Genomic DNA, 15,693 nt, shown 5'->3' on the forward strand with positions numbered 1-15,693 from the left:
CCCCACAGTTAGGAAATCCTTAAAAAACCAGAATCTTCTTTGTGCTGCTATACAGAATGTACAAGATTTATAACCAGATGCATTGACACAACCCCGGCTAGCAAACAGGATCTCTTCATACATGTTGTTTATTTATTATTTACTGCTATTATTCTGCTTTAAACGAGTATATCCTTCGGGGAGCTAGGTCTGTTTCAGCAGGGATGGTTCTTGGACATGCCGCCAACTGTTTTACATTAGTGATAACAGACTTGAGAGATCTCCAGGGCCAGCTCCAGACACTCGCTGGTTTCATGACAAGACTCAAGGATGCTGCAATCAATGTCACAATCACAGCTGCAGTCGCCGTTGTTTGTGTCGTCGCCTGAGGTTTGGTAATATCTATGGGAAGGGCAGCACACATTGGTCAACCAATTTTCACAGACATCGGGCAACATGAACAGAAAGTCCCAAAACTGGCAGAACAAGCAGGCCAAGATGAGTGTGGCACATTCATCTGTTTTCAAAAGGAGAAGAGCAAGGAGTGAGATTCACAGGAGGCAAAAATCCATGAACATTGTTGCCCAGCCAGTGCATGATAAAGCGAGACTTCCCACACTTTCCCGAACTCAACCAGAAACTAAATTTCTTTTAGTTAACACTCTTGTGGGTGTTATTATGTATACATGCACACACGCCCCTTAATTATTCCAAATTAGGGATGTCCGAATCTATCCGTTCTGTGTTACTTTCACATATTTCTTACCCATAATGCGCTTCCGTTGCATTTCCAGATCTATCACCTCTTTAAAGCGAAAAACCCTCTCAAACTTTTACAAATATTAATAGGCATTTAAAGGAATGTTTCACTAGCAACATTTCAGTGTGTTAAAATGATCACAACCTGATTAGTAATTATGCCGCACTCTGCACATGCATCTGAGAGGTGTGGATCAAGCAGGGATGGAGCAGAAATTCAGTATACTTTGCAGCTTAAATGGGCCCATTACAGTGGTAACTTGGTTCTCAAATGCCTTGGTACTCAAACAACTTGGAACCCAAACACTGTAAACCTGGAAGTCAGTGTTCCGGTTTGCAAACTTTTTTCAGAAGCTGAACGTGCTCCATTTTGAGTGTTACGCTTCCAATTTGAGCGCCACACTTCCATTTTGAGTGTTACGCTGAGGTCTGTCTGTTTTTGCTATTTATTCTGCGTTTTTGTTTTTGCCTGGTTGGAATCTGCACCCTGGCCACCCAGTGAGACCTTGCTTGCTTCACTTGCACCATGGCAAAGTTCAACACTGACCAACTCCCAAGTTACGGGTTTGGGGCTGTTGAAACCTGACAGATCCATTCTATCAACATGGGGCTTGTGGAAGGATGAACTGATCCTGGGACCCAATGCCATGCCAACCCTTACCTTGCCCGCTGCTGTCAATAAAGATTTGGCCTGATTTTATCCCATCAATGTTGTACAGTCTGGTTATTTTGCTGCTCTCATGGGTCACATAATGCATCTGCCTGGGCAATTGCATCCCACCTAATATAAGGTGGCTTACGGGGGGGCCTTTTTTGGGGGGAGGCGGTTATTGGGTTATTGTTTTTAATCTTATATTTATAAATTGTGATCTTGTTTGTGAACAGCCCTGAGACCTCCGGGTATAGGGCAGTGTATAAATTCAATAAATAAATAAAATAAAATTGTTCTTACCCCGCCCCATTATATCCTCACAATAATCTCATGTAGAAAGTAAGGTTGAAATTAAGTGCCTGTCCCAAGGTCACCCCATGAGGTTCATGGCTGAGAGGGGATTTGAACTCTCGTTTCACAGGTCCTAGTATGCCATTCTAACTACTACTCCACTGGCTCTACATAGACAGAGTGTATACAGTGGTACCTCGGGTTAAGTACTTAATTCGTTCCAGAGGTTCGTACTTAACCTGAAACTGTTCTTAACCTGAAGCACCACTTTAGCTAATGGGGCCTCCTGCTGCAGCTGCGCCACTGGAGCACAATTTCTGTTCTCATCCTGAAGCAAAGTTCTTAACCTGAAGCAATATTTCTGGGTTAGCGGAGTTTGTAACCTGAAGCGTATGTAAACTGCAGCGTATGTAATCCGAGGTACCACTGTATATTGCATGTTCTCACATCAGTGAGAAAATGTCAAGTCATCGTATTTATTTGTTTAGGAGTCAATAATGAGACCGCCATAATGGGCACATTAATGTTCTGTTAAGTTGGCTAATCTGCACTATTCTGCGAAGTGGTTAGAAGAATTTTAACACACACCTGCACCTTTGTGCAACTGAAGAAGCAGGCAAATGGTATAGTCTCCTGCTGCTTGCAGGGATATAGAGATTGCCAAGTGGCGATATGCAGACTACACTGTCTTGCCACTTGGTTAATTGTGATCTGTAATCACACTTTGATGTGCATTTATGCATAGAAGTCTCATTATACATCACAATCTCTTTAACGCAGCGAGCAGTATTAAACAAGAATTTCACCCCTAAGTACTTAAAAAAATAATAAGAGCCATGCAAAAGCTTCCTTAAACATCCCAAATGTTATATTAAAATGTAGTTTTACAATATCAGGTAATAACCCTAGAAGCACAGCATTGAATTAATTTCTATTAGTAAGCTATCACCCATAATATTATCAATTTTAATAGTTATCTAAATTTGTCAGGGATCTATTTAAGTTCAGACAAGCGAAAGTAACTTCCAAGTCAGTCCCGGAGAATGAAAATAACTAGATTTGGGAGATACTTAGTAAATTCATGCTTGTATTTTTTCTGAGTAAATGAACTGAAATAATTATCAAATTGAAACATTTTATAAGGTGACACTGCTGCATTTAATTGTATGAATTTACAGTGTAGAAAATGTAATCATTTTATCCAGTAGTCCATGGTGTAATTAAGGCTCTTCTCTTTTAGGTACTATATATTTATGAAATTCTTCCCTCCCCCACACCCTTTTGCACCAAGATAGAAGGAATATCAAATTTGAAATTACTCATCAATTAGGGATCTTTTCAGTTCTTACTTGAAATGTAAGCTCTGTTTTCCTAATAATATGCACGATCTTCAGTTTATTAACCTTGTTGGCATCTGCATAATTTTAATCAGAGAATGGATATTGCTCTTAAGACTTTGCCCATTATTCGGGGGAAAGTACCACACAAAAAGCACAACATTTTAATAATAAAGTAATGTTTTAGCACATAGACCGTGCCGTACACTAAAGATGCTTTTAAATCCCCATCAGAGCACACGCCATGAAACCGTGCTAATGGAGAGAACATATTTTGCAAAATCTGCATGTATGAGCCTTTTTGCTTCCCCCTTCCCCTCATTTTAAGTGGGCGATGTATAATAAATAATAGATATTAGCAATTAAGCATTCATTTCTATGCATTCGTTTATATATATTTGAAAATAAATTAGCCACAAATTACAGCAACGCAGATGCAACCCTTCTGTTTTCTCTTCTGCTTTCCAGACTGCTCGCAAAAAAGGGAAGACATTATTGCATTTATCTCAATAAGAACAATGACCTCACCTCTCCATTGGTAGATTAATTATTACAAAAAGAACTATATTTAATAATGCTGCTGGTCTGACTTCACCCTACATTTCCATGCTCTCGGTGGCTCCTGGCTGTCAATCCATGCTTGATTTGTGCTGCTATGTAACCTGATCCAAACGTACAACATTGATGTAGGAGTTTTCCAGTGATGTTGCTAGGCTGGAAAGGGACTTGCCTTCTTGCTTCCAATTGTAGCGCTGGGCTATGTGCCTGACTTCAACAAAAAATGAACTATTTCGGTGCTTGTGTTGTGCATTAATTGCATTTTAGTGACTTTCTCTAAAACAAAGATTTAAGTTTTTCTTCTTCTGCATGCATTGCGATTTTGAAAGGTTTAACCCCGAGGTAATGTTTTATCTCAAGATAATTATCATTTATCCCCATGTTTCATTAAAGGTAGGCTAAATCTGCCTCCTGATCGATTTGTCACATGCCTCTGGTTAATGATTTCCACCCCACTTGCTGCAACTTAAAGTGAGAGCAGCTGAATGCGACCGAGAGCCTTATATAATTCTCCTGATCTAGAGTTACTTACACACGCGCACACTTTGGTGCTTTCCTAGTACTTCTGTATAAGCGGATTTCACTAGTCAATGTTATTCAGCGGTAAAGATGCGCGTCCATTTGTGTGTACGGAGTTGTCCCTTCAATTTAAGTTAAAGTGAAAGGCAGAGAAGGCTCTAAGCCCCCACCCAGCCCTTGCAACGTATCAGTGCTCGAAGCGTGTGCACAAACTCTCTTTGGAAATCGATAGGTGCTTTCAGGTATGTGTGAACTGCTGCAAGCATTCAGAGGCAACATGTTTTAGCCAGAGATCCACGTTTGATAAGCTGAACATGTTGATAATTATCTTTGCTGTGGTTTAAATTCAGCGGTCCACGAGGCTATGTTTGGTAGAGGGCATCTACATTTGCTGAGCCCGTTCCCTTAATAGTTGCCACAACGGTTAAATGTTTTCCTGTTACGGGAGATAGGAGAATTCCAATTATTGCGAGAGATCAGTCATAAAATAGATGCGACCCTAATGGTTGCTTTGGAGCATTGTGGTTTATTGTGCTGATCTGTACTTAGTACTTCTTCGTTCAAGGATCATTAATATGATAGATGTGACAAGATCCATCTATTTGATGGCAATCCCTTCCAAGGCTGCTTTATAAATTGCAACATCAGCAACTTTTCATCCAAGGGCCAAACACATCCCAGATGTTATACTGGGGCATTTTATGCCTCTGGACTGTGAATGTTTAAAATTAAGGAATTAGAGGCAGTATAAACAAAGGCACGCCACTCTGCAGGAGCTAAAGAGCACTGGGCTTCCATAGCACAACAGACTTGAATCTTTATACCCTATTTACTCAAATGTAATGTGCACCTTTCAGGGGGACAAATTAGGTCACGAAAATCAGGGTGCACATTAGATGTGATGGCACATTACATTCGATTGCAAGCTTGAAAAACACTGCTGACATAGCAAATACTTTTTTGGTTTAAAGGTTTTGAAAACTGAGGTGCGCATTAGATTCAATGGCACACTGGATTCGCGGAAATACGGTAGGTGTCAGAAACACAGGGAGCTGCCTTATGCTGAGTGAGGCCATGGGTCCATTTACCTCAGTATTGCCTACACTGACTGGCAGAGGACTTCCGGGGTCCAGACAAGGGTTTACATAATTTTGGGTGGCAACTCGGGGTATGGGTAAAAAGTGAAAGTCAGATGGAAAGTTAGGAACAAAGCTGTCAGGATTGATGCCACATCCTGGAGCAATCCAATACCCATTGAGACACAGATCACATGGTAATGGCCAACAGTAAATACAGTGAAATACTGGATGTTTTGTTTATTTTTTCTTTTTAACTGTTAAATCAGTCTTAATAAGTTTCTGAGCACAATTTGAAGTCCCTAAACAGCCTCGGCCCAGTATACCTGAAGGAGGGGTCTCCACCCCCATCGTTCAGCCCAGACACTGAGGTCCAGCTCCGAGGGCCTTCTGGCAGTTCCCTCACTGCGAGAAGTGAGGTTACAGGGAACCAGGCAGAGGGCCTTCTCGGTGGTGGCGCCCTCCCTGTGGAACTCCCTCCCATCAGATGCCAAGGAAATAAACAACTATCTGACTTTTAGAAGACATCTGAAGGCAACCCTGTTTAGGGCAGTTGATGTTTTATCGTGTTTTTAATATTCTGTTGGCAGCCGCCCAGAGTGGCTGTGGAAACCCATCCAGATGGGTGGGGTATAAATGGATGGGGTATAAACTCAGCCCTTTCCTCCTGCCTCATTGCTACGCCTGGTGGCAAGCTTGTTGAAGGTGGAAACAGGGCGGAGAGCATTTTGTAACCGTGGGCAAGAACTCCATGCCCCCTGCAGCCCAGGGTTGTGAGCAAGGCTGAGCTCATCACTCACTCACCAGAGAATGGCAGCACAATTCTTGCGGCTGAGCAAAAATATGGAAACCCAATGTTCCCACACAACATGCTTGTGAGAACACGAACTACCGAATAATAATAATAATAATAATAATAATAATAATAATAATAATAATTTTATTTATTTATTTATTTATTTATTTATTTATTTATTTATTTATTTATACCCTGCCCTCGCTGGCCAGAACCGGGCTCAGACTGAGTCCAAACCAAAGGCCTGGCGGAACAGCTCCACCTTGTAGGCCCTGTGGAAAGATGTCAAATCCCGCAGGGCCCTGGTCTCCTGTGACAGAGCGTTCCACCAAGTCGGGGCCGGTACTGAAAAGGCCCTGGCCCTAGTTGAGACCAATCTAACCACCTTGCGGCTCAGGACCTCCAAAGTGTTGTTATTTGTGGACCTTAAGGTCCTCCGCTGGGTATACTGCAAAGAAGAACCTGGTGGGGAAATGTAGCCTCAGGAACCAGAAATGTAGGGCCAGCCAGGAGCAGAGGAAGTCAGATGCAGCCCCAACTCAGTATAATACCACTTTTCTTTTCACAATGGAGATGCCAAGAGATAGGATGATAACGTCTTAAGAAGGGGTGGAAACCATTTTGGCCGTGAGGTCTTCATGTGTTGGCGAGCAGCAGATGGAAAGCCTCTCTCTCTCTCTCTCTCTCTCTCTCTCTCTCTCTCTCTCTCTCTCTATCTATCTCTATCTCTCTCTCACACACACACACACACGTATGCATGTTCCCTAAGCACTTGCCACCTAAGTTGGCTGCCTTACTCTTTCTAATGGTGGAAAGATTGGATCTATTATTGGGACAAAGCTGCAGCAATAGCCTCCTGGCAGAAAGGGGAAAGGTAGCAGTGAGGTCAGGGCTGCACAGCGCCCCAGCAGAAGCACTGCAATTGGCTCCATACAGCCCTGACGTTGCAGCTGCCTCACCTCTCCTCGTAAGCAGCGGCAGCTTTGCTTAGAAAATGTCATCTTTCATGATCCCTCTCACAATCTCAATCCCTTCCTCATGAGTAGAAGAAGAAGAGGAGGAGTTTGGATTTGATATCCCGCTTTATCACTACCCTAAGGAGTCTCAAAATGGCTAACATTCTCCTTTCCCTTCCTCCTCCACAACAAACACTCTGCGAGGTGAGTGAGGCTGAGAGACTTCAGAGAAGTGTGACCAGCCCAAGGTCACCCAGCAGCTGCATGTGGAGGAGCGGAGACGCGAACCCGGTTCCCCAGATTACGAGTCTATCGAGGTCTGCTATGTCCAGCTGAAAGTAGAGTTAACCTATTTGCTAGAGAAGTTTGGTTGGTTTTAATCGGAATTATAGTTTTATGAATGGTTTTATTGTCTATTTTAATTGTTGCTTGAATGTGACTGCTAAAATGAAGAGCCACATAGAAATGCAGTAAATAAGTAAACACATTAATATAAAGAGTTGTGCAACTTAAAAATGGAAAGCGTGATGCTAGTATATGTGTTTGTGTATGTGTGTGTACAGAGCATTTAAATGGATTACGTCTAGGGCTCTGCACAGTTTTCAAAACGTACCATTACTGTCCCTCTCATGGACTGATGCATCATCTTCAAGGTAGCTGAACTGTGTCCTGCATTTCTCCAGGGACGACAGTGTAGATGCACTAGATTCTGACAGTTTTCTTTCCTTTTTGGTGTCCTTGGATGGCACATCCGTGATGCCGAATTCTGATACTGAGCTGAGAACAATACCTTTCATAGGCTTCTCATCCTTAATTGCTAGCTGATTTTCTAGAGTGGAGAAGATAATAAAAATGGTCAGGAAGCTTAGACATTTAGAGATTGCTCCAATATATAGCACACATGTCGTATGCAATGTCCCAATCCCATCAATGAAATGACAAGATTCAGGTAGTTCCTGCTGTAGCTAACATAATGTAATGGGCTCAAATATATATATTTGTAATTCAGAAACATTTTAATGCTGCCCTTTTACTGAAAAAAAATCAAGGCTATTTATTTAAATCATCATCATCATCATCATCACAAAACACAACAGAACAATAATCTATAAATCTTGTTACTCACTGACATATAGACAAAGATCATGAGGCTAGCAAACTTTGACTTAGAGATGTCCTGGGATTAGGAAACAGGGAATTGACTCAGAAGTTCAGGCTCTTAACCAGACACCTCTTACAAATTAAGCAAGGAAACTTCAACTAGATTTCCCCTCAGATCCATTTCATTTGCACACAGTCATATATTGCTCCTGTTCCTTTGAGGCCAAGTCCCAGAGACCCTTCCCGTCACTGTTTTTAGAAGATGCACAGGTAAGAACAATTTGGCTCTGGGAAAATTTAGCTACACTCAATTTAAAGTGTAACTCTCCCCCCCCCCTTTTAAAGCACCCCCTCAAATTCTGTGCAATTTCCAGTGTTCCCACTATGACCCAAGAAATGCACTTAAGCATTCAATGGCACTAGACGGAGAGAATCAGAAGGAAATAATCAGTAAATGCTAGATTAGCATTTGCTATATCCACAAGCTGCCCTGTGCATCAAGCTGAGTTTTATCCTTCAAGTGCTGTTGGAGAGGAAATCAAAATGAGAAGTATAAAAGGCATAGATTTAACCTGAATTCCCCATTACAACACCCTCAAAGAAAAGGGTAAGAAAAAAGCTGTCATTCAAGGACTTTTGTTTGTTCAAGAATGAAAATAGAGTGCATTTTACTGTCAGGCTCTTATTCTGAAAAGCTTCCACTAAGTAATGTTATACGTGTCTTGTTACAGCAAGATCAAGTCCTAGTACAATCACCATAACAAGCAACTTGCTATGACAAGCAGGATCCTGTCTTCCAGAAAACATTGTAGTCGAGAGAAAGCATTGCACAATTATAGGTCTCCATTTCAAATTTTTTTAAAATGCAATTACCCTCAGCTCAGCCATGGGCCCATCTACATTGTGTCTTTTATCAATCTAATGCTTGCAGAACGTGCCTACAGAAATATAAAGGAAGCGGGCCAGCATGAAATCACATGGTTACCTCTTTCATTTAGAGTCCAGTATTCTATGGCTATGATAATAGGTGCGGAGGGATGGGGGGATGAAATAAATGAAGTCTAATAAACATGCAAAATATATAATGCTTGGTTGCTATTATTAATGGACAGTTAAATGTTAGCTCAACAACAGTTTAAGTTACAATTAAATGTAGCCAGGATGTCCAATTCCAAACGCCAGTTTCTAACAATCAGAGCACACAGTCCAGCCTAACTGATACAGATTAATAACGGTCTGCAAACTCAGGAGTCAGATCAGCTTCCCTTCAACTGCTATTGACAGGAGTCAGCAAAACAATACTGAAACTAAGTGGCACCTTGATATGACTTTAAGCATATTTCAAAGACTTCCTTACTGGGGCACACATATTTTCCCCCCACCCTGGACTTTGAGGTCTGCTATGTCCAGCTGAAAGTTGTGCAACTTAAAAATGGAAAGCATGCTGCTGCTGGTCAACAAAAGAGGTTTAAAGACTCTCTCAAGGCAATGCTTTAAAAATGTAATATAAACACCGACAATTGGGAAACACTGGCCTGCGAGCGCTCCAATCGGAGAACAGCCTTTACCAAAGGTGTCATGGACTTTGAAGACAAAAGGGAGTAATAGCACCAAGAGAAAAAGAGGAAGGCAGTTTTGGCAAATCCTCACCGTGATCAACCCGGAAACCAATGTCCCCACTGTGGAAGGACGTGTGGATCCAGAATTGGCCTCCACAGTCACTTACAGACTCACTTTTTAAACCGTATTTAAAATCTTACTCAGCTACAAGTGATCTCCAAAGAAGAAGACAGCCTCCCCACTCCCTTTCCTTTGGAAATTAAGACTATAGGAAACCAAGAACATCTATACCACTTAGTTTGTCTTCAGCTTCTGGTAGCCTAGTCTGCAAATAAGGACACTTTCTGAAGAGGATTAGGAGCTCATGCTCGATGGCCGTGAGCCCATGCCTGAAAGGGATAATCACCTTATATCTAAGCTGCTTTAAACTGTTTTTAACATTTTGTTTTAATTGTTGTGACCCACCCTGGGACCTTAACGGCATTTCCGTGCGCTGCTCTGGTTTGCCAGAAGTGGCTTAGTCATGCTGGCCACATGACCCGGAAGCTGTACGCCGGCTCCCTCGGCCAATAAAGCGAGATGAGTGCTGCAACCCCAGAGTCGTCCACGACTGGACCTAATGGTCAGGGGTCCCTTTACCTTTTACCCTGGGACCTTAGGGTGAAGAGAAGGTAGCTAACAACAGCTAAATACTTTCTTCATCTATGAGTTGAGAATTGGATGTTGAGAGGCAATGCACTTCACATCAGATATTGCTTCAAGGCCTCCAGTGAGCAGCCTCTGAGACAACTAAGCTTGCAACACTTCTCAAAAAGATTCCACACTTTAGAAATTTTTTACTGTCTGGCTGCAGCAGCAATATTATCTATCAATCTTTACTGAGAGTATGATTCTCTTCTGCCAGATGTTTATCCAAAATGATGGTTACCTTCTTTGTAGCTAAAAAGCAGGAGGTATGAAAACAATCAACTGTTTCAATGATGTCCTAAGATTGATATAGATGCAAGCTTAGGCTTTAGGTATGTATGAGTGATTAAGGATTTGATTAAGACACTTACAAGTAACAAACAGAAATAGAAAATATAAATATGAGGGTAAAATGTTAAGAATGTGTCAATAAGGTATGATTTCAATTTCAGTATATAATTTCAATATCTAAAACTACACACAGAAGAAATGAATAAGTGATAAACCAAAAAGGGAAGCTGGGGGAAGGTGGGGGGGGCAGGAATAGAAATGTAAAATGCAATTTCTGGTTTTGTTTTTTATTTAGTATTGATTATGGTAAATATTGTTGGAAAATATTAATAAAAATATTTTTTTTAAAAAAGGTATGTATGGGTGACATTATTTGTGGGACAATGCTACACAATTATTCATGTGTTTCCACAAACAGAATCTTACCTGGATGATCTGCTGTATTCAGAATTACAATAGGGAGAACTTGCAGAGGAAGGGAGCTGTTGCAACTGTCTTGGTGGAAAAATAAACAAGGATACAATCAACAAATGCTATTCAGGGGTCATTCCTTAAGAACATAATACTTCAGAGTAGTAACTATTTGTAATAAGACAGGGAGGACTTATTGGGTGAAATATTATTTTTACACTCATTAATTTTCCTTCAGCACATTCATTTTGTTATTCTGGGGCAACTTTTCTTCCTCAAAGGGAAAGTACTTTTGGCCAGGTCAATAACAACCCCATGGGAACTTTTGTCTAGGGCAGGACTGACTGCTCAGTAGCCTCCAGATCTTGCTGAATCCATAATTCCTGAGCATTGGCTACACTGCTGGGAGTTGGAGTTCAACCAATGGGTTCAAGTTACAAGCAAGGAGATTCCAGCTAAACACCAGGAAGAACTTTCTGACAGTAAGAGCTATTCAACAGTGAAACAAACTCCCTCAGAAGGTGGTGGACTCTCCTTCACTGGAGGTTGGATGGCATGTGTCAGGGATACTTTAGTTGAGATTTCTGCATTGCAGGGGATTGGTCCTTTCCAACTGTACAATTCTATGATTCTTTGATTCTACAAAAATATAAATGGCCACAGCTTAGCCACCCCTGTTCTAGACTCTAGACCTTTCTGGATTATAGATGGGAGGTCTCATCTGATTTGATTCAGCTCTCATCTGTAGCCAAATCTATCAAAGCTGCACTTCCTGAAACAGCAGGTAAGTCAAAACACAGCTGTCCTTTGAAATTCACACTTACTTGCATTTTTCAACCACCAATAGTGCTGTCCAAATGCCTGATACCAATCAATCAATCAATCAATCAATCAATATATATTGCCCAATAGCAGGGATGATAAATCCTCCCTGGGAGAGCATACCACAATCATGGGACCACCATGGAAACAGTCCATTCTCTTGAGGCAGGGATACAGAGCAGGGCTTCAGATATTGATCTCAGTGTCCAAGTAGCCTCATACAGGGAAAGGTGATCTGTGAGGTACTGTATATAAGGCTTTATAAGTCAAACCTGAAATCACTTCTACTTGCACCTGCAAGTTTGCTTCCACTTGTCAGATTGCGACATATGTTCACAGAAAACCAGCAAACCACTGTGGATACACCAAGTTTCCAGAAAATACTTGGCTACAACAAATTACAATTCAAGTGTGTATGCATGTAGTGTGCATGTGTGAGAAAGAGATGAAAGACATGTGTGTGTAAGCACATAAGCAGCGCACTGGTCTCATTTTCAGACTGAATACCTGTGAAATTCTGTAAGCTACATATTGCACATGGTGCAAAGAAAATAGAAAAACAAACTCCAACAGAAACTAGAAGACTGAAATAAAGATCTGGTTGTGATCTGAAATTGAAAACAAATTGTGATTTGTTTTCATACACTCGCAACCTTTCTGTTTCCTATATTGAGGCAAAAGGATCTTAAGGGGGTTGGAAAGTGTTTATTTTAGTAGCATAGAAGCAGGAAACTGTACCAGCCTATAAATATACTATGAGTTGCTTATGACATCATTAAGCCATGCAAACCTCTTCTCTTTTGATTTATGATGATGTATGAGTAATTCAGATTGGTTTGAGTTTACTGGATTTGCTAATGCAGTAACAGGGAAGAGCTGATGAAAGGAACATATAATCGGAAGTGAATTTTTGATGTCACCTTTTAAGTTCATATATGAGTGACTGGGTAGATTAGAATGTTTTTGGTGGACTTTTAACTTTTATTTTTATTATTTATTAAATTTCTATAGTGCCCTTCATCCAGGCATCACAGGGTGGCACTTTGTCCCCATCCAAATCTCACATCCCATTCATTTCCATTAACGTCATTGTTATTAAACTATATCCTGTGCACATGAATGTATCCTCAGAAACCACCTGCCATCCCCATATAAAACTTGGCCTTTCAAATTATTCCCATCCTTCTGATGAATAACCCAAGCATATTTAGTTTCCAAAGAGAAAAGGTCCCAGCTTTTGTATGTGATAAGAGCACTATAGCCATTTTTGGCAAAATAAAATTTGCTGTTTTAGTAATAATAATAATAATAATAATAATAATGATGATGATGATGATTGCAAAGAAATTGTCTGACAAAAAAGGCTTCATTTTATTAAGAAATTCAGTTCATTTCATCTCTGTTCTATGTATGAAAAGCTGAAATTCAAATTAAACAGATAAGTGTTCAACTCTGATTTTCCATTGTGTAGCATCGCCCATCTGTATGCAAAAACCTCAATTATATAATGTTCATGTAATATGTAATGCCAGTAATGTGCAATGACCAACATGCAAGTAAAACCAAGCCGAATGTGAACCTATATGGCTGCCTTAGCTACAAATGGATTTTTCTATTTTTTGGTCACATCACTTCTTGTCCCATGAGTTAAAACCCTCCGACAGACAATATGCATTAGATACCACGTGTGTAACTTTGACTTTCTGGAGTAATCTCTGTTGCATACATTTTCTTTTTCTTTCTTTTTCTTTTTTTAAAAGAGCATGTTAACTTTGCACATATTACAATGTGACATGTTAAAAGTATTAAAGGTAGACACTTGAGACACAGAAGGTTAAACCTATTTTGAAAATATGTATCTTTTTAATAGGTCTCAGCTACTGGAAATATTAGAATAAATATATGGTAGGGCTGACATTTGGAGCTCTTTCGTCTCATCTCCTCCGCCCACTTTTTTCAAATAAAGAAATATCTCTCTTGGAAGACATTTTGTAGCCAGACTTCCTACAAAATAAAAAGTGGAGAGATGAGAGAGAGAGAGAGAGAGAGAGAGGATGGCAGGAAAGGGAAGTTAAGAAAAGATTCTCTCTCCCACATTCAGTTTAATAAAATTAAAGCAATTTACGTAATATTGATATGTCGATATGTTTTTTCAATAATTTCCCCCCTGCAATTTAAATAAAACTCTCATCACTTCAAAAATTATAATTATATGTCTTCCTCCCACTTTGAAAATGGCAGAAGGTGCTCATTTGCAGAGTTCTACTCTTCAGATTTTCCCTGAGAATAGAAATGTCATGACTCAGTTAACAATGCTTTATTATTCACATTGATCTTTTTTTATAGTGTTCTTTATCTCAAAAACATTGTAAATCAGATAGCTTCCTCCCACTCTTTTGTTCATTTGCAAATTTTTATTATTCTCGTTTAAGAAAGCAATGGAGTGTCAAAAGTCACTATATATTGTTTATATTCTTTTTCTTCCTTTAAAATTACCTTTAACAATAAAAAAATAAAGCTTAGCATTTAGGGGGGAAATACCTGAATTTTTTAACAAGCACAGAGTTAAGAAAGGAAGGAGTAAGATTTGCGGTAGTGCATGTGTGTGTTTGTGAATGCATACATAACCAGCCCAGCCAAAGACATTTTGCTGCCTGAGGCGAAGAAACATAAGAAGCTGCTATTTCCATAATCAGACCATTGCTCCGACTAGCTCAGTATTGTCCGCACTGACCGCAAGCAGGTACACACGGCTGTTGCTCACCCTGGCTTCTTCTTCTAATGCTTCACAAACACAACTTATTATTGTGAGGCGCCAAGTCCTTGTCATTCTTTCTCCCCCATTTTGCTATTTTTGGCAAGCCAGGGGTCGGGGTGGGGTCAGGAGGTTATCATGGCCATGGTGAGCCTCAGAAATAATATTTTCCTCCAACCCCCCAACAATGAATGAACTTGAGATGCCTGGGATTGGAGATTGGGAGAACACAGCCCAGCAGATTGAGGAACAGCTGGATATTATCTGGAACACAGCTAGAGGTTATCCTGGAGTGTATATTTTGAATACTTTGAATAATCATTATGTACATAGTTGGCAGGCAGAGAATCGGAAACCCTTCTCATTTCTTTTTCTTTTCTTTTCTTTTCTTTTCTTTTCTTTTCTTTTCTTTTCTTTTCTTTTCTTTTCTTTTCCTTTTCTATGACTTCTATTTTTTCTTTCCTTTCTGCTAACTCTATCTATAGTTATGTAAGAGGATGCAGGTGGCGCTGTGGTCTAAACCACTGAGCCTCTTGGGCTTGCCGATCTGAAGGTTGGTGGTTTGAATCCCCACAACGGGGTGAGCTCCTGTTGCTCTGTCCCAGCTCCTGCCAACCTAGCAGTTCGAAAGCACGCCAGTCTGAGTAGATAAATAGGTACTGCTGTGACAGGAAGGTAACTGGCATTTCCATGCACTCTGGTTTCTGTCACGGTGTCCCGTTGCACCAGAACCGGTTTAGTCATGCTGGCCACATGACCTGGAAAGCTGACTGTGGACAAACGCTGGCTCCCTCGGCCTGAAAGAGAGATGAGTGCCACAACCCCATAGTCACCTTTAACTGGACTTAACCGTCCAGGGGTCCTTTACCTTTTACCCTTATATTTTTGTTTTTTAAATGTTTAATGAAGATACACACAGGAAGGTGATGGGTGGAAGATGAAGGGGCAGGGTATGGGTGAACTCCCAGGTGACAGCTGGGAGGGCTCACTTTCCTTTGTGTGGAATAAGGGTTAAGATACAACCTTAAAGAGATTGCTCCATCTTCATGAACCGCCACCACCTGAGTCCTTTCAGTTGCGGCATCTGGTATTTGGAATGACCTCCCGAAAGAAAGACACCTGGCTTCATTCCTGCCTCTTTTT

At 40.7% G+C, this 15,693-nt stretch overlaps 1 protein-coding gene across 1 annotated transcript in view; it reads right to left on the reverse strand.

Annotated features, from left to right (window-relative positions):
* Nucleotides 1–236: 236 nt before the first annotated feature.
* Nucleotides 237–15,693, reverse strand: part of MDFIC2 (MyoD family inhibitor domain containing 2) — a gene marked incomplete at its 3' end in the record, with an annotated part of 39,924 nt that continues 24,467 nt past the window's right edge. Inside the window, exons 4-6 of the mRNA XM_083602535.1 lie at nucleotides 10,989–11,057; nucleotides 7,537–7,752; nucleotides 237–496 (exon numbers count right to left, since the gene is read on the reverse strand). Coding sequence (XP_083458661.1) covers nucleotides 237–496; nucleotides 7,537–7,752; nucleotides 10,989–11,057 — 545 coding nt within the window. The remainder of the gene's footprint in view (nucleotides 497–7,536; nucleotides 7,753–10,988; nucleotides 11,058–15,693) is intronic.

Source organism: Podarcis filfolensis, assembly GCF_964270895.1.
Source record: "Podarcis filfolensis genome assembly, chromosome: 2".
Lineage (NCBI taxonomy): Eukaryota > Metazoa > Chordata > Lepidosauria > Squamata > Lacertidae > Podarcis > Podarcis filfolensis.